The sequence below is a fragment of the Micromys minutus genome (genome assembly GCF_963924665.1).
Source record: "Micromys minutus genome assembly, chromosome: 21".
NCBI classification, from domain to species: Eukaryota; Metazoa; Chordata; class Mammalia; order Rodentia; family Muridae; genus Micromys; species Micromys minutus.
This window is the reverse complement of record NC_137956.1, coordinates 32,339,112-32,358,334: the sequence shown is the minus strand read 5'-3', so window position 1 is coordinate 32,358,334 and position 19,223 is coordinate 32,339,112. Positions and strand designations below refer to the sequence as shown.

At 46.2% G+C, this 19,223-nt stretch overlaps 1 protein-coding gene across 1 annotated transcript in view; it reads left to right on the top strand.

The window, feature by feature from the left end:
* Positions 1 to 17,749, top strand: part of PCCB (propionyl-CoA carboxylase subunit beta) — a 48,644-nt gene extending 30,895 nt beyond the window's left edge. The window contains exons 7-15 of the mRNA XM_080934415.1: positions 1,678 to 1,786; positions 2,742 to 2,862; positions 3,651 to 3,732; positions 11,096 to 11,219; positions 14,016 to 14,123; positions 14,607 to 14,707; positions 15,024 to 15,122; positions 15,809 to 15,908; positions 17,036 to 17,749. Of these exons, the coding sequence (XP_080790541.1) occupies positions 1,678 to 1,786; positions 2,742 to 2,862; positions 3,651 to 3,732; positions 11,096 to 11,219; positions 14,016 to 14,123; positions 14,607 to 14,707; positions 15,024 to 15,122; positions 15,809 to 15,908; positions 17,036 to 17,157 (966 nt within the window). The 3' untranslated portion in view covers positions 17,158 to 17,749. The remainder of the gene's footprint in view (positions 1 to 1,677; positions 1,787 to 2,741; positions 2,863 to 3,650; positions 3,733 to 11,095; positions 11,220 to 14,015; positions 14,124 to 14,606; positions 14,708 to 15,023; positions 15,123 to 15,808; positions 15,909 to 17,035) is intronic.
* The last annotated feature ends 1,474 nt before the right edge of the window (positions 17,750 to 19,223 follow it).

The following is a 19,223-nucleotide window of genomic DNA, read 5'->3' as shown; positions in this document are numbered from 1 at the left end:
TCTCTGGGCTGGGATTAAAAGGTCTGTATCACTGTGCTGCTGGTGATTAGGTCTTAGTTGCCGTTTCCGGGTTTGGGGCTTCTTATTCAAGCATAAAATAATGGCTCACAGAGATTAGCCAATTAGTAATGTAACATCACTCAAAGTAAAGCTAAGATACAGATCAACAACGTACTGTTAAGATTGACAGCAGATTGTGGCAGTGCAGGTACTGAAGGCCCCCATAGTTGTTAGGGGTTCAAGGGAAGGAGGAGTTTGTTTCCTAAGGGGTGTAGTTTTGGTGGTTCCTTATTTTAAAAACTTTTAAAAAGATGTATTTTATTTTATATGTGTGTATAGTTTGCCTGCATGTATGTCTGTGCACAGCATAAATGTAGTACTCGGGTGGGCAGAAGAGGGCATGAGCTACCCTAGAACTGTGCTCTTAACCACCGAACGGGTGTCAACTAGTTATGGAAAAGCTACAGTATTCATGAATTCTTTTTTAAGATATCATATATTTTGTTTTTAAAAATAAGACAAATTTGGTTGGAAATATTATGTACAAGACACTGTTCCAAAGAACTGTGTCAAAAATGTTTTAGAAAATGTGTTTACACTCGTCGAATGTTTCTGGAGGGACTGAAGTGGAGATTTGGAAGTCAGAGATACAGGTTTATTTTCCATGGCCCCTCCTTCTGCACAAATGTTTTTCATGGAGTAGAAGTTACATATGGCAGTCAGGTGTGGTGGTGTGTACCTGAGATCCCAGCATTTACCAGTCAGAGGCAGGATGATCTAGAGTTAAGGTTAGTAAGGGCTTCATAACCAGTCAGAATCTCAGTCCCTCAGTCAGTGTCTGTCTGTCTGTCTGTCCGTCTCTATCTCTCCCCTTCCCTTTCTTTCCCTGCTGTACTCTCAGAAATACCAGAATACTGGCTAAGGGGTGTTTACAAAAACAGCCTCACTTAAGTAGTTCACTGTGGCTTCATGCCTCAGTTTCTTTACGGAAGTGTGAAGGCACTGGACTTTTTAAAAGTTTTGATGGCAGAATCCTGGGAAGAGCTGCAAAATAAGCACACAGAACATGAACTCCAAGGCAGGGCTACCTGTGACCCTAGGTTTGCCACACTGTGGGTTAACACACTGAGACTGAAGCGAGCAGCATTGTTCTTCTCAGAGTAGTGTGTGTCCTAGTCAGTGTTCTGTCGCTGCAAAGAGACTATGACCATGGCAACTCTTATAAAAGAAAGCCTTTAATCAGGGCTTGCTTACAGTTTCAAGGATGTAGTCCGTGGCTGTTGACAGGGAGCGTGGCAACATCCAGATACGGTGCTGGAGAAGGAGCTACATCATGATCCATAGGTAGCAGGAAGAGAGAGACTAGGCTTGGCATGGACTCTTAGAGCCTCAAAGCCCACTCCCAGGGACACACCTCCTCCAACAAAGCCACGCCTCCTAATCCTTTCAAATAGTGCTACTCTCTGGTGACCAAGTGTTCAAATCCGTGAGCCTCTAGGGACCATTCTCATTTAAACCATCACAGTGTGGCTCAAGAAGCAAGTCTGTGGACATCTTGAGTTCCAGCTTCTTCCTGCCACTCTTCTCTGTCATGTCCCCTGCATTTGTGGTCTTGGTTGAACGAGCTCTGAGTAGCTGTGGTGACTTGACTTTGACACTGTGGACATCTGATTTCAGGACACATCCTACCTGTTTATCACTGGCCCTGAAGTTGTGAAGTCTGTTACCAATGAGGATGTCACTCAGGAGGAGCTGGGTGGTGCCAAGACCCACACCACTGTGTCAGGTGAGAGGCGTGAACATGACCTTCCTTCTCTCCGAGGTGAGAAGAAGGCATTGCCATGCAGAATGGTGAAAATTATTTTTAAAAACTACCAGTTCACCGACAACACTTACCTAGGAAGACTGTGATTTATACCCACAGAAGTGGCAGGCAGATTGCAGTCTCAGATTTAAGTGGTAGGCGATTACTAATGCCCCACACCCACACCCTGGACCGCACACATGCCAGGCTAGCAGTTCTCCACAGTCGTTGTCTGTAAAGCAATATTGGAACTGTCTGGGTAGTCGTAAGTAGGTATAACTTATATACATTGAACTAGCAAAGGAATGCTCTGGAATGCTATCTTGGGACTTTTACTTTTGGCTTTAAGAAAAAGTTCAGTCACACCCTGCCTGCACATCGAGGATTCTAGCTGCTGGAAGTATATGTAGCCATGAGCCAACTTTATTTCTGGGTGTCTTAGGCAGGGCTTTACTGCTGTGAACAGACACCATGACCAAGGCAACTCTAACAAGGTCTGGGTGAGACAGGACTGGAAGAGTTTTGTCTAGGCTTTTGTTTGGCTAGTTTTTATTTCCAAACACTGCCAGAACTAGGCTTGACCCCTCACCAGGCCAAGGGTGTTCCTCCTTTACCTTCGTTAGTAAGCACCATTGTGTTCCAGGCACCTTTCTCAGTGAGGCAGTGAGTAGCTGTGGGGAGCTGGCGTGTGGGGAGCTGCTTATAGAGTGTGGAGGATCATCCCCTGTCACACAGAGAATGGGAGGAATGGGCTGGCAAAGGAGCATCACAAGGCAGAGAACAGGCGCTGGCAAGAAGCGTGGGTATCCATCCTGGACAGGACCGAGGTCAGAGCTGCCAGTTTGGTTGGTGGCAGCCAAGCTGGAGAAGCCCATGAGCATCTTTATACATAGGTGACTGCCAGCCCTTGGACCTCCCCTCCTCTCTGTGTTCTCAGGTGTGGCACACAGAGCTTTCGAAAATGACGTCGATGCTCTGTGTAACCTGCGTGAATTCTTCAACTTCCTGCCCCTCAGCAGCCAGGACCCGGCTCCCATCCGAGAGTGCCATGATCCCAGGTGAGTGGTAGTGGGCTTATTATCTGGGGACAGGAGTAGTTGTTGGTGATTTCCTTACTTCTCGAGTGTCTGATGGGGAGCTTTTGGGGAGTAGAGGAACCACAAAATTTTGCTAAGACTTTTGAGTTGTCTAAACATGGAGATGGAAAAATATTGTTATTTTTTTTTTATGAGGAACAACCCAGGTATTGTAAAAAGCAGGTTCCTAAGGAAATGTGTTTGTGTGCACTGTCTGCCTATGGGCAGTGCTTTGCTGACCACCTTGTAAGTTTCTGGGCTCTCCAGGAGTGGGCACAAGCTCTGTCTTGATATCTCCGCCGTGCCAGAGAAAGAGTCACAGGACCGGGGTGATGGGTCTGTCGTGATTGCATCCAGTGGGCCTGCAGCTTTGCTGCTTAGTGGGGCTGCAGCTGGTAACCTGCTCGGGGGAAGAGACCCACCTGTTTCTTTGCTCTTCTGTCTTAGATGCTGCAGGAAACCAGAGTGGAGCTCCCAGGCTTGGCCCTGTTCTCTGCTGTATTCTTTAGAGAACATGCTGTGTCTCCAGCATAGGAAACACTCTGGAAGGGCAAAGGCAAACAAAAGAGCTACAGTCAGGAGTAATCTCATTTTTACCTTTTTTTTTTTTTTTAGCAGTTCATGTTAGACTTGCACTTCGGTCTGTTTAGTGACGTAGTGACAGGGGCAGTGATTCGTCACACAGTCACAGTGCTGTTTCCTTTATCTCCTTCTCAGCTCGCACAGGGGGACAGTGGTTTCTACACTCACTCCATCTGTTTCTTTTCTAGTGACCGTCTGGTTCCTGAGCTGGACACAGTTGTCCCTTTGGAGTCAAGCAAAGCCTACAACATGCTGGACATCATACACGCAGTGAGTACCCTGTCCTGTCTTGCCCGCCCTAACTCAGCCTCAGCCACGGTCATGGTGTGTGTGCTAAGTGGGTCGTGTTTGGCTTGGTCTCAATGTTTGCACAGGTGGAAAATGCAGTGACCAAGGAACACTAGCCCGATGTTCTGACAGGGGCTAGTGGCTGTGACATTTTGAGGGCTCAGATAGACTTGAGGGTTGGGTCCACAGAGCTCAGGGACTTTAGAAGGCATCAAGGTACACAGAACTGATGCCATCTCCTGGTTCAGAGTGAGGCAGGGTCAATCCTGTTGGGTGATGCTGTTTGATGCTTCTGATCAGGATGCAATGTCTTCCTAGAGAAAGGGGAGTGTGTGTGAGGCTCAGGATGTGTGTGATGCCTTTTTCTTGGTGCAGCTGTGTCCCGGTTTGATCAGTGAAGGCAGCCGTTAGGCTCTGGGTGTATTTGCGGGTGGCAATTGTCTTCTGCACATCTCTCTGCTCTTAGCAGCTCTCACTTCAGTGGTTCTGTGGGATCAGCTGGGCCTGGAGCCTGTGATCTGTTTCCTTATTCTTGGAGCACTCAGGAATCAGCAGACATGGCCAGGCTGCCCCTTTTCATGGCTTGTTCTATATCTTTGGGTAATAAATCTTACTGTCAACTACAGGGGAACATTGACCAAAGAATTTGAATGAAGGTAGGAGGAAAACACTAATTTTGATAAAACAAAAAAAAAAATTACAAATTATTGGCTGGTGTGGTGGGTCAGCAGGTATAAAGGTCCCTGCGACCAAACCTTATGACCTAAGTGAGCCCCAGGACCTCATGGTAAAAAGAGAGCTGACTCCCACAAGGTGTTATCTGACCTTCATATACAAGCTGTGGCACACGTGTGTGTAAACACACATACACACACACACACATGCACACACTGTGATAGTAACTTTTATGTGCCTGAAGTAATTGTCAACTCTGAGACTTATTCCTTAATAAACTCACCCTTTCTAGTTCTTTCTGAACTCTGGCTGGCTGGTTCAGTTCAGCTCTTCTGGCTCAAACTCCTCTCCAGTCTGACTGATTCAAACTGGCTTCTCTCTGAACCTGACTTTTTGCTCTGCTTGGCCTCTAAACTAACTCTAGCAATTTGTCCTAATATTCTGTCTCCTTCCTATTATCTGGCTTCAGCTGCCTCTGCTGACCTGCACTGAACTGCATGAACTCAGCTTACAGAACGAAACTGAACTGAACCGAATTTCATTCCTGTACTCAGTTGTAATGACTGTCAGCATCTTAACTCTGAACCACACCAAACTGACTGATTTTATCCGGCCAGACAATGTTCAGAAAGAGCTAGAAAGGTCCAGCTTATTGAACAGTAAGACTTGGAGATGAAAATTACTTCTGGAAAATAAGTTACATCTGGCACTCCATGTTGGGCACCGATTTTTTTTTTTTAAACAAAGTCTCAGTTATTCAATTTTACCAATGAAGACTTTGGGAGCCAGATGCTGTGATGAAAGCCTGCCAGCTCAGAGAGGCAGAGAAAGCACCCAGCTGACCTTCCTTCTCAGTGTCCTAGAAAGCATCCCCCTTCTCATGCTATCTCAAGAAGACCTCCTTCCAACTGAATGCCTCCTTTTCCTTCCTGTGTGTGTGTTTATCCATCCTCCTCATTCCCTCTTACTCTGTGGGTTTTTTTCTTGATAACCCAGTGTTCACTCCCTGTCAACTGGTGCTTGCTTTGACTCGTAACCTGTGTTTGACTTTATTTAATCCTGTTTACAATATTCAAGCAGAAAGCTCTTGGGTTAAAGGTGTGTGCTAAGGCTGAGCCACACCAGAGCTAAAACCAGGTTTTTCCAATAGCATCACCTTGTGCTTCACAATGTAATCAAACATCCTGCAATACAACAACAACAACAACAACAACAACAACACACACACACACACACACACACACACAAAAGATGTTATAAAATTTTGGAGAGATGATGTGATGCCTTCTCTTAGATCTCACCCTGAACACATCTAGAATCAACTAAAATCCAAGCTGTTTGGCACTCCTGTGAGGGATTTTCTTAATCAGATTATTAAAGCAGGAAGACAGCCTAAGTCTTGTCCACACCTGGTGGCAGCCCAGATGAAGGACATGGAAGAAGCAATCTTTTGTCTGTTGCTCCCACTCACACTGACAAGACCTGGCCGTCGTGAAATGCAACTTCTTCAGGATGCCACTCTAGACCAAAGACCCACAGCTCTTCAGGATTTTGGAATCAGATTGGGACAGAGGAGATGTCCAGACTTGTGAACCAAAGAGCTACCAGATTGTTAGCCTTCTGTCATCAGACAGAGGTTGTTCAAATACCCAGACTAATTTATAACTGTCTATATCAATCCTTGTTCCTTACAGAGCCTTGGCTAATACAGTTGGCGCAGAGGTTGAGATACTTGCTGCTCCTACGGAAGACCCACGGTTGGGTCACAGCATCCACATGACGGTTCACAACTCTCTCTAACTCTAGTGCCAAGGGTCTGATGGTCTTCTAGCTCCACTGGCACTGCCTGCATGCAGTACACATACATACATGGGGATACACATATATGCATGTGGTACATATATATGCATGTACACCAAACACTCATACACATAAAACAAAAACAAATCTAAGACATCTTAAAGTTATAAACAATGTTGTTCTAAACTAGAGATTCTTAACTACTGAAACAAAAGTACCTCAGTACCTGGAAAGAACTATGTTAGATGGTTGCAAGAGGAAGAAGGGGAATATGAACCAAATGCAGATTCTAACGCAGAAGGAAAGCACAATGTATCGATAACATGGAGTGAAATCACTGTCTATCAAAACTTCCAGACTGCGCTTCAAACACTGACAGAAGAGTCTGTCTTCAAACAGTAAAAATGGCCGAAATGACTAGGCAAACTTGGTTTTCATTTTTAAAAAAGGCAGGGGCCCTTCCCTGGCAAACCCTCTAAGTATGTCACAGCCCCAGAGAAACACAGGAAAGGATGGTGGAGGAGGTGAGGCATGCCCTTGTTCCTTAACTTGGGTTAGCATAAAATGCCAGTTCTTCCTAAGTTCATAATTTGAAGGCCGTCTGAATAAACACTTTATAGAGCCAGACACGTTTCACATAAGCACATGGATTGCTGGGAATGTGCTGCAAAAGCCACAAGTGGGAAGAGCCATGTCTGGGAAACAAAGCTTTACAACTAGAACAGCGAGAGACCGGCCAGCAGCGGGAACTGCAGAGCTAGAAAGGGACTCGGGGGAGTTCCAGGGGATGATAAAAATAGATTCATGCCCAGGAGCAAGGTTGCTTTTCTTAATAAAAGATGCTGTGACAACTGGGGGGCCACTTGGGAGGAAACAGTCGATACATCACATGACAGGGACAGCTGAGCATTGCGCTGCAGGCCGTGGTCCCAGCACTTCGAGAAGCTAAGTTGTAGGCCAACCTGGGCGATGCACCGAGACCTTGTCTACAAGAAAACAAGGTAAAAAGTCAGCGGGTCAGAATTCCATATGAACAGTAAATCCGTGGGAACACCACACAAGAGACAGGTACATTGCTCTGTGATCTTAGAAGATAGAGAAATGCTTTTGAGTTGTGTCTCAAATCTACCTCTGCTAAAAAAGTCCCCAAATAAAAAACAAAGATGAAAATCTAATTCCTTTCTTCATAGAAGTGTAAGAGCCAACATGTCAGTAAATGGGTAGAAAACATTTTCCATATCTGAAAGCATTGCTATCTGAGACCCAGATTTCTACAAATCAAGAGAAGAAAGACTGATGTTGATAGAAAAGTCATGTAAAAACAACCCATTGAAAAGACAAAAAAATGGCCCTAAGGCATATGAGAAAATGCTCAAGTTCACTTATCATGGTGGGACTGTGGGCACATGGGACTCTTCCCATTCAAGTGTGAGACCCAAGCTCGAAACCCAGAACCTGTGTAAGGCTGGACACAGGAGCGGGTGTCTCAATCCCAGCTAGTGCTTCAGATTGGAGCTGGAGACTGGAGAGTCCCTGGGCGCTCATGGACTGGTTCCCTGGTTCCCACAATGGCCACAGCAAGAGACCTGCAGAAACAAACAATTCCCTGAGTTGGAGGGCGACCATGGCTTGAAAAAAAAAAAAAGAATTGCATTGAGCTATTTCTTGTATGTCAAATCAACTAGAGGTCAAGTTTGAATGCTCTCCTTTGGCAAGCCTGTGGGAAACACTCCCTCTCACACTCTGCTGGTCAGGAAAGCTGCCACTGTCTAGGACCAAGGAAACAGTCCAGAAGTTGCCTGTCTTAGAATTTGTCCATCTTGGAGATATTACACCACAGTTTGTAAGTACAGGATACAAGCACGAGGGGGTGAGGGTGCCCTGACGGGACCTAATTGTCAGGAGTGAAGAGATGCAGTCCCCGACCATGCAGAAGAAATTAACACTGCATTGGTGTTCATATAAAACACAGGAGATTGTCACAGATATAAACACAGGCCAGAAACCCACTTAGAGTAGACGGTGGGTGAGGTAGTTGCTTTGTGTAGCTGTGAGCAGAGTTCACGAGAGGGTAATTAGAAGCAAGGAAATTAATTTTGTCTCACGGTTTCATGGTCTCTATACAGATGATGTGCTGAATCGGCTCACACCAAGGTGGACAGGAAGTGGTGGTGGGTACATGCTGGGGTTCCAGACAAATCGTGTTTACAGTGAGCCATTGTTTTACAACTCGGCCCTACCTCCTCCCTTTCCCTGTCACTGATGTGGATCATACTTGGAAGGGATAAATCTGTTGTTTGGGTCAAAGTACTTAAGGTCTATTGCTCTACAAACACCTTCACAGTATCTACCCATCGAGTGAGGTTTGCTAATCTCATACATGTTTATTGGTCCAATCAATTTAAGATTAACCATCACAGTGTGAGTACAATCACAGGTATGAGAAAGAGGTAATATTAAACTATATGAATTTTTTAATATAATAAAACAAAATGCTGGAGGATTGTGGTGCATATGTATGTGTGTATGTATGTATGTGTATGTATGTATGTATGTATGTATGTATGTCTATGTATGTATGTATGTATGTATGTATGTATGTCTATGTATGTATGTATGTATGTGTGTATGTGTGTATGTATGTGTAGGTATGTATGTATGTATGTATGTATGTATGTATGTAGGTATGTATGTATGTATGTGTATGTATGTATGTATGTATGTATGTATGTAGGTATGTATGTATGTATGTATGTATGTGTATGTATGTATGTATGTGTATGTATGTATTGGTTCTGGGAATAACTTAAGAGCCCCATGCTGGGCAAGTACTCTCCCACTGAGGTATGTTCCTGGCACACATGAGTAAATTTTGATAGTGCATTTTGACTATTTTACTACTTGACAATTTAAAGGCAGAACTAGCTGTAAATACATGTTGAATTCGCGTTGAAGGGTTTGTGCTTCAGTAGTCATGTGGGCTGTCAGCCTTCTGACCATTTTTCTTTAAATATGTGTGTGTGTGTGTTTGGAAATTAAATAAATGTGTTTTGAAAATCATAGGAGTCAGCGTTGTGGTGTTAGATGGGGGGAGGATGAGGAAGGATGGGCAACTAGAAAGCTAGAATAAACTCAGTGCTTTAGACTAGAATTGTGTATTTGTGTCAAGTCGCAGTTTCCCTGTAGATGCGTGTTACATGCGTGTTTGCTGTCTAGTTTGGGTCTCTATAACAGATGGCGCACACTGTTTTTTTGTTTTGTTTTTTAAAATGGTTTTGTGTAGCCCTGGCTGTCCCGGAACTCACTTTGTAGACTAAACTGGCTTCAAACTCTGAGATCCACTTGCCTCTGCCTCTCCAGTGGTGAGATTAAAAGTGTGAGCCACCACCTCCCAGGGACACACACTCTTAAATGTGAACTCTAGCCTCTGCATAAAGGCCTGGGCAGGAGAGAAACAGGATTGAACCTTAAGTTCCAGACCTGAAGTTAGGCTCACTTTAGGACACGTTGAAAAGAATGGCAGCTTTCTTGAAGGGGCGCACATGGGTCAACATGGACAACTTGGATATAAAATAATGGCAGCAAATGTACATAATCCATAGCACAAAACTATCTATAAAGCACAGTAATAGAATTTAAAAGGCAATGACGTTCCCTACAGCAGAGTGTTGGCTTATTAGCACTGAAGAGAAATGGGAGCAGAGAATTGACAGACATTTGACAACTGTCATAACTACAAGGGTAAGACCAGTGATCTTGTGAAATTGATTGGGTGGGGCATTTTCTTTTTCTTTTTGAGAATAGTTTCTCTCTAACCCTGGAACTCACCACGTCAACCAGGACGGCCTTGAACGCACATAGATCTATCTTCCTACTGCTCAGTTCTGGTATTAAAGACCTGCACTGCCACACCTGGCAGTAGGCACCAAATTCTTGATGTGGTTTTGATAAAGAGCAGGAATAATGTTCATTATAATTTGATTGGAAAAACAGTTGATTTGATTAAGGAGAACTCAAACAGGTCCCACGATTACAGGACAGATTGACATTACTTAATGTGAGCCACTTAGACGTTACCATGGTGTTCCAAACAGGAGGAAATCACAAACAAACCTGAACAAGAAGGAGCTGTCCACCTGGTGACTTGTTCTGATGTCATTTTTGATGGTGGGTGAAAGGTGAAAGCCATCTGAGACGGGATCCCAGGAATTGTAGCTGCTCACGTATATGTGAGATGCCGTAGTGAGAGTTAGCGCTCACCGGCCTGTCTGCTCTATAGGTCAGGGTGTGTCCTTGTCATTAGACAATAAGAGACTCAGATAAAAAGCATATCTGTAACTTAGTCTTAAGTAACATTATCTGCACATAGAGAAAAGATACCATTGTGGGAAGAAGAAGTAATAATAATAAAATATCAGTGAGGAATCTGAGTAAAGATCCATAGGGTATGTGTGTGTGTGTGTGTGTGTGTGTGTGTGTGTAGTACCTGTGGATCACCCGAAGCTGGGTTTACAGGTAATTGCAAGTTTCCTGACATGGGAGCTGAGAAAGAAACTCAGGTCCTCTGCTAGAGCTGTAAGTGATCTTAACCTCAGAGCTGTTTCTCCAGCCCCTGTGTACTCTTCTTGATTTGATGTAAGCTTAAAATAGTTTCACACCATTTGCCACAATTAATGCCAGAGTCACATTATAGAGTTTTTGCAACAAGCTTTGCTGTGTGAGAGGGTCCTGCCCAATCCTCTGCAGCAGTGGATGGCTGGGTTGGGCTGGGCTGGGGTATCTGTTGTCCTTTGTAAGGTCCCCTGTGGTTATGTACCATAGCATTTTTGTCTCAATCATTTTGAGCTCAAAAGGAAATTTATTCCTACAGGTGATTGACGAGAGGGAGTTTTTTGAGATAATGCCCAATTATGCAAAAAACATCATCGTTGGCTTTGCAAGAATGAATGGGAGGACCGTCGGGATTGTTGGCAACCAGCCCAACGTGGCCTCAGGTAGGACAGGACCCTGAACACTCAGGTTGGTTTTGGAGACCAGGGCTGCCCATACTCTCGGTGTCCTGTTTGCCTTCTGTCCTTCCATGACCAGGGGAGAAACTCACAGGCGTGTTGTGAACATTTCTCTCCTAATGCTAAATGTTTCAAAAGCTCCTTCCTGCTGGGCTTTCAGGGTGTAAAGATAATGTTCTTTCTTAGCTTAGACGTTCTCAGACGTTCTCTTGTTTTAAGGAATGACTTCCCGCTTGTTGCCCTTTGCTGAGGGTGCTGGTGTCTTCATCGCAAGTGTCGTTGGCAGTTGCTACATAGTAGTTGTCACCTGAGACACAAACTGCATCTCTCTCAGTGGTGATGATGCCAGGTCTGAGTCATAGCTGGCTGAGGGGTTCCCTCCTGAGTGGTGCCATGTGAGTGGGGACCGTGGGCACTGCCTCCATCCACTGTGGTCCCTAGTCTTCAGAAAACAAAGTTCAGGCTGGTGTGGTGGCTCATGCCTTTAATCCCAGCACCTGGGAGGTAGGGACAGGCATATCTATGCGAGTTTCAGGCTAGCCTGGTCTACAAATCAAGTCCTGAACAGCCAAGGCTATTACACAGAAAAAGCCTGCCTCAGACAAACAAACAACAAACAAAACCCCCACAAAAGTCAGTGGCTGTGGTAGCATGTGCCTGTAGTCAGGACACTCAGGTAGGGTGAAGCAGGAAAATCCTGAGTTCAAGGTCAGCCTGGGTTGCATCAGCTAAACCTGCTTTACCAGAAATAGCAGCAGCAACGGACATCACACCACATGGCCAATTACATTCACTGTGGGGAGCATAACTGATGTTCCTGAAACCTTCATTGCCTTAGGCACATACCTGTGTCCCATTAACAGCAATTATTAGCTACCTTATCTACCCACCCCCCCACACAAACACACACACTCTTCCTTTTGTCAGACAGGGTCTCCCTGTGTACACCTGGCTAGCTCAATCCCATCTGCCTCTGCTTGCCTGTGTTTAGTCCTGGGGTTAAAGGCATATACTACCATGTTTGGGTTGTCCCCACGTCTTCTTTAAAGCATTATATGATCTTAGCCCTTACATTTAGGTTTGGTTGAATGTGAGTTAATTTTGTGTGTTATGCATGTGAAAATCCAGTTATCTCTGTTTCTGTATTTGGAGTATTTTCACTATGAAAAGATATGCTGACTGTGGACCCCTTTTTGCTTTTGTTTTTAAGTAGACTTTATATAAGCAAACTGAAGAGAAAATTGCATGTGTGTGTATTGTTGGGGGTGTCTTTTCATACTTTCTATGCGGACTATTAGATCCCCAGAAATCATTATTCACAGATGACATACTTTTCATATGCCTTCTATAGTTGTTGTTGTTGTTTTGTGTGAGCCCAGGTCTCTCTGTATAGACAGTCCTGGCTGCCCAGGAACTCACTAGATAGACCAGACTGGCCTTGAACTCACAAATAACCACACCTTTGCCTCCCAAGTGCTGGGATTACAGGCCTGCGCCACCAACCCAGCACTGTATGATTTCCTAGTGAATTCGCTAGTAGAATATGGAAAAGCAGTGAATGGGTCTCCGTAAGCAACCTTGCCCTTAGTAAGTAGACTAGGCTGGCTTCCAGCCTGCTGTGTCTGCATGCTCCTGTCTCAGCTCTGCGCCTCTCACCATTAAATATGATAATTATAGTTCCCTTGGCTGGCCACCAAGGCTTCCCTGTGTATCCTGGATATGATCCTTTGTAGAGCTATGAACTTTTTTTCTGATTTGTGACTGTTCAGTTTCTTCCCCGCCTCCCCTGCCCCGTAGCAGGGGAATGGCAGGTGTAGCTGTGTTGCCCTAGTTGGCTAGGAACCTGCGAGTTCTACCAGATAGGCCTGAAACTTGCGATGATCCTTCTGCCTCAGCCTTCCAATTGCTCAGATTAAAGCATGCATGACCACACCTGGCCTTTGCTCATATTAAAAAATATTCCACGAGTATAGATATTTGGCCTGCATATATGTCTGCACCATGTATGCGCCTGGTGCTGGCGGAGGCCAGAAGATGGCATCAGATCCTCTGAACATTGGTTGTGAACTGCCATGTAGATGCTGGGAAGTGAACCTGAGTTCTCTGGAAGAGTAGCCGTGGCTCTTCACTGACGAACCATCTCTCCAGCCCCCACTGCTAGTTTTTAAACATGAATGGATATCGAGTTGTATTTTCTGTATATTTCAGTGTATTTCTGTATTTGTGTGTATCATCATGGGAAACATTTTCTCTTTTGTTCAGTAATTTTCTGTGTGTGTGTTCACGTGTGGTCACGTGTGCACATATGCGTAGAGGCGAGAGGTTCATACAGGAAGTTTCTCAGTGGCTCACCTCTGTGTTTTTGGGACAGGGTCTGTGTCTCTCTCTGAATCTGGAGTTCACTGATTGATGCTGCTGGCCATGAGCCCAGGGATCTTTCTGTCTCTGCACTCCCACCACAGCACTGGGGTTCTGCGACAAAGTCACCATGGTGCCCAGCTTTCATGTATGGGATCTGAATCCAGACCCCGTGCTTGTGGCACAAGCACTTTACCGACTGACCCCGTCTCCTTGCCCCGATTTCTGTTTATTGTATTCCGTTCAGCTGTGGGTTATTTACGGTTTTGTTTGTTACTGTCTCTGTGTCTATGCATCGGTGGATTCGATGACCTGCTTTAAAAGTCTGCGAAGGTTTCGGATCTCTTCTTTGATTGTCATGTCCTCATGTGACAGGGATCAGGTTGTCAAGGAGCTAACCACAAGTGACGTTTCTCCTTGTAGGGTGCTTAGACATTAATTCATCTGTGAAGGGGGCTCGTTTTGTCAGATTCTGTGACGCATTCAACATCCCCCTCATCACTTTTGTTGATGTCCCTGGCTTTCTGCCTGGTGAGTCTCTGACAGGGCTTGGTGGGAGAGGTGGTTGGTGAGTCTCTGACAGGGCTTGGTGGGAGAGGTGGTTGGTGAGTCTTTGACAGGGCTTGGTGGGAGAGGTGGTTGGTGAGTCTCTGACAGGGCTTGGTGGGAGAGGTGGTTGGTGAGTCTCTGACAGGGCTTGGTGGGAGAGGTGGTTGGTGAGTCTCTGACAGGGCTTGGTGGGAGAGGTGGTTGGTGAGTCTCTGACAGGGCTTGGTGGGAGAGGTGGTTGGTGAGTCTTTGACAGGGCTTGGTGGGAGAGGTGGTTGGTGAGTCTCTGACAGGGCTTGGTGGGAGAGGTGGTTGGTGAGTCTTTGACAGGGCTTGGTGGGAGAGGTGGTTGTCTTCGGTGTATGTGGAACTCTCTCAAGGACCTCTGAGCCCTGTGAGGGTGTCTCAGCTGTGAGCCCTTGTAGGGGCTTTTATGGTAGCTGGTAACTCTTCCTCATGACCTAGGCACAGCACAGGAATATGGGGGCATCATCCGGCACGGCGCCAAGCTGCTCTACGCATTTGCTGAGGCAACTGTACCCAAAATCACAGTTATCACTAGGAAGGTGAGGACTTCCCCTCAGCGTTGATCCCCCCACACTCCTAGCGGCATGGCCAAGGTGGTCTCCACAAGTGTGACCTGTGACCTGGGCTGGAAGGAGGCAAGCCTCCTGCTTACTCCTGTGACATGTCTACAGTCCTGCACTTGGATTGCAGAGGTGCCCATGGCTTTCCAGTGGCAGGTGGTGTATGCTGTAAAAGGCCCTCCGCTCCTTAGCCTTACAGAGCCAGTAAGGCGTGGCCCCGCTACCCTTGGCTTCCTGCAGCGTTTGGGGGCATGATGTCCCAGGCATTGACACTCAGTGTTTGGGTTTGTTCTAGGCCTATGGGGGTGCCTATGATGTCATGAGCTCCAAACACCTTCTTGGTGACACCAACTATGCCTGGCCCACAGCAGAAATTGCAGTCATGGGTGCAAAGGTAAAGACACCGAGCCCCACTTTCCTGGGCCTGGGACCTCTCTTGATAAAGTCCTTTGTGGCTGGAGCTGTGGAAAGAGACTAGGTCAGGCCTGGAGGGAAGTCTCCTTTCTAGTCCTCCCTGTCATTCCCCAGCAGGGTTATTGGTATCTTCGGAGAAGAGGGAAGGATCCAGGGAGAGAAGGGAGAGCCAGCTGAATTTACCCTTGGGAGGTCAAAGCTTCTCATCACCTTGTCTCAACCCTCGGGGTGCCCAAAGCCACCCTTCTCTGCCCACTAGAAACTAAACTGTAGTTCTTCCCTGGGTGGTGCCCCCCTGGTGCTGAAAGAGCTGTCAGGTTGAGCAAGGTAACTCCCAGGCTCCAGAGATGACTAACGAGTGCTCCTACTTGAAGGACAAGCCTTCCACAAATGCCTCCTGAGGACTGTGTTGTGTGCCCAGGGATTGGGGTAGTGAAGGAGGAAAAACAGTGCTTAGTAGGAAACAGGCCAAGCATCCTGGCTTCAGTGAACAGTAAGGAACACAGGAGAGGGATGGGCCTGGAGCCGCAGCTAACATTCTTCCATGCATTGCCAGTCTCTTTGCTCTGATTCGGTGTGAAGTTCACAGTCACACAGAGGACAAGGAGGTGCTGGTTCTGTCTGGGTTAGGATCCCACTCTGAGGAAACTAACTTCTCTCTGACAGGGTGCCGTGGAGATCATCTTCAAAGGACACCAAGATGTGGAAGCCGCTCAGGCGGAGTACGTGGAGAAGTTTGCCAACCCTTTCCCTGCAGCTGTGAGAGGTAGGCCTGGGGGGGACAAGGTGTTGTCATCTGCCCCATCATTTGCTTGTTCTTTCTAGAAAGTCCTGCATGGTTGTCCTGTCTCTGTAGTTGTGTCTGTTCCCTGGAGCAGTGATGGGGCTATCCCTGGGTAGGAGCTGGGTCTGTGTGGTAGGCCTGCGCAGGCTGCTGACAGTGTGATGTTTTTAGGTGTTGGTCCAGTCATCCAGCGTACCCCAGAGCTGGTGGATAAGCCACCTCTTTCCCTGTCATTGTTCTGGGATAAGCTAGGTCATTCTTTGGGTTTTGCTGGGTTTATTTCTGATGGTTGTAATCAGCCGCTGGCCTGTTCCATCCAAGATGCCCTATTCCCTTTCAAGATAATGTTAGCTGCTGGCTGGTCTCTCCTCACTTCTCTAGGCCAGTCCAGGCTTGCGTTCTTGGTGTCCCAAGGATAGTTCCAAAGGAAGGGAGCTTATGCCCAGAGGCCTGGGTTTGGAAATTCCCAGTGTTGAGTTTTGTCACATTGCATTGGTAAAAGTTAGTCACCAGGGAAGAAAACGACTCTAAGGAGGAAGCAAGATTTACTGGACAAGAACCCATGGACAGGGATGGAGAAGTTGTGAGAGGTTTTCCTGCTTTTTAAAACTTTGTGTTTTATCATGTCTTGTATATATATGTGTGTGTGTGTGTGTGTGTGTGTGTGTGTGTGTGTGTGTGTGTGTATCTGTGGAGGCCAAAAGAGGGCATCAGAGCCCTTTGAGCTGGGGGTACAGACAGTTCTGAACTGCCTGGTGTAGCTTTAGTTCCAACTCAGGTTCTCCAGAAGAGCCACAGTGCTCGTAACTCTGAGCCATCTCTCCAGCTCATGTATGTTTTCTTAATTTTATTTCCTATGGAGTCCATCCTGGCAGGGCGGAGGCCCCGGATCAATACTGGAAGGGAGAGGCCACATTTTCACTGCATTGCCTAAGACTTTTATTCCAGGGGTTGGAAGCCTGGCAAAACAGGGAGGCTTCAGAGGTCCAAAGAGGTGTTTTAAGGGTCTGATTGAGCACTGCTCACACTGCTGTCCCGTGGGTTAAGTGTGTGGCTGGGATGGTTGACTTCAGCCACCCACAGTGATGGCCTTGCCTTTGACTCACCAGGGTTTGTGGATGACATCATCCAGCCATCTTCTACTCGAGCTCGGATATGCTGTGACCTGGAAGTCCTGGCCAGCAAGAAGGTCCATCGTCCTTGGAGGAAACATGCGAATATTCCACTCTGAACAGATCAAAGGAAACAGCAACAGTTGAAAAGCTGACCTTTTGCAGCCTACCCCTGCCTCTTATAATCACGAATGAACGGATCTATGGACCTCGGACACTGATTGAATTACAGAAAGTGTTCTTGTGCCTGGAGTAAAATTATGTGCTCTATTAAAATCTTCATTGGGACCTTTATGAATAAATAGTTCATTTTTATAGTAAAAATCTCAGCCTACACAAGAAAACCAGACAGGGGTGGGGGAGACAGAATTGTAGTTGTCTGGATTTGGTTCTGGTTGTCAGTGATGTGGACAGGATCCATGTGGCCCTCAGAGGTCGATGTGTTGGAGCTTGAGCTCTGTGTGGGTGGTAAGAGGAGAGAGAGTGGGAAGGTGCTGAGGTCAGCTGGGCTGGGCTCTGTGCTGAAGAGGCTGAGAGTACTCAAGTCTTTCCCCACCTGCTTGTTGGCTATGTGATGTCTCGATACCCCACCCCCACCCCACACATGCCAGGAGGGTTGTCACTGGAACTTCACCAGTGGTAGTGCCTTGCCATTGGACCTCAGAATTATGAACTAACTGAACCCCAAACTTCCTCATAAAATTAACTTGCTTTTAGGATTTTTATTAATAATAAAAACAGATTAATAGAACATACCTATGTGTTGGTGTTTTCCCCCTAAGGAGTTAATTTTCATGCTTGCGTAAGATAATATGGTTTTGGAGAAGCTTATTTTATAGGCCTCGGTTTATTTATTTATTTATTTATTTAAGATTTAGCTATTTTATTTATATAAATACACTGTAGCTGTCTCCAGACACAGCAGAAGAGGGCATCAGATCTCATTATAGATGGTTGTATCTACGCAACGGTAAGTGTAAGCAAAGCTTTAAGCTTCACTCTTGTTCTTTGTCTCTCACTGAAGGTGTGGTCAAGTCACCCAGTCTATAGCCAATGGGATGCTTCTCAGGAGCTCTGACACCTTCATTTACACACTCTTCAAAGTTTCCTCCCATTCCCTGATGACCTTAATTTACTGATTTTTCAGTGCATTTGCATAACCCTGAACTGAAGACTTTCTAGCTATGGGCTGACACTTAAAGCTGAGCCATGATCCAGCGTTAGCCAGAGGGGAGGATTGTGTGTATTTTAGGCCCAAGGCTCCTCAGGTGTGTATCTTTTGGCTGATACATCATTTCAAGGTCAGCTAAACATATGATTGTGTGTCTCCCTCTTCATACCTAACAGTGTCACCTGGATGACTTCCCCAAGGGCACAAGTGTTAGAGACTTGGTGCTGTTAAAAGTAACAAGAGCCTTTAAGACTTGAAGCCCAATAGAAGTGAGGCTGAGGATTTCTGGGTACCAGGCCCTTCCAACCCCCTTGTGCACAAACCTTTGCTTCTGCCATGGTGACTATGCCACAGAACCATGGGCTGAACCCAGTAGCTGAGATTGTTGTTAAAAGTCTTTTTATCCTGTTTGCATTCTTGTGTGTATAGGAACCATGGGGCATGTGTGGAGGTCAGAGGACAACTGGTGGAGTCCTGGGTATCCAATTTGCCTCACCAGGCTCGGAAGCAAGCTCCTTTACCTGCAGAGACACCTCACCAGCCCCAAGATAAACTTTTAAAATGTTGGCTACTGGGAGGTTGGAGAAATGGTTCAGTGGTTAAGAGCTGGTGCTTTTCACAGACCCATTCTGCGACTATTTTGTATACGGTAAGGTTGAAGTCCCTGAAGAAATTCCTGCGAGTGAGGTGTGAGGCCAGAGCAGTCCTGGAGACCCAGATACCGGGAACATGGCATGCCTGCTGAGGAGTACACCAGGCAGAAAGCACAGCCAGCCTCAAAGAGTGGTTGTATGGTCTGCAGCCAGGAGGCTCATAGGTCAGGGCAGTATGTGGCCTTGGCAGCTTACGTCACTGTGTGCTTCGAAGGTTGGAAGCAAAGTTCCAGGATCTACTTTTCTGCTAGATTTTGAGCTTTTGCTGGTCCATGTCCCTTTCCCTCTCCCTTGGGGAAATTTGTACTATGTTGTATCTTTGGAATGTGTCATTTATTTTTGGTTTTCATTGGAGCTCACA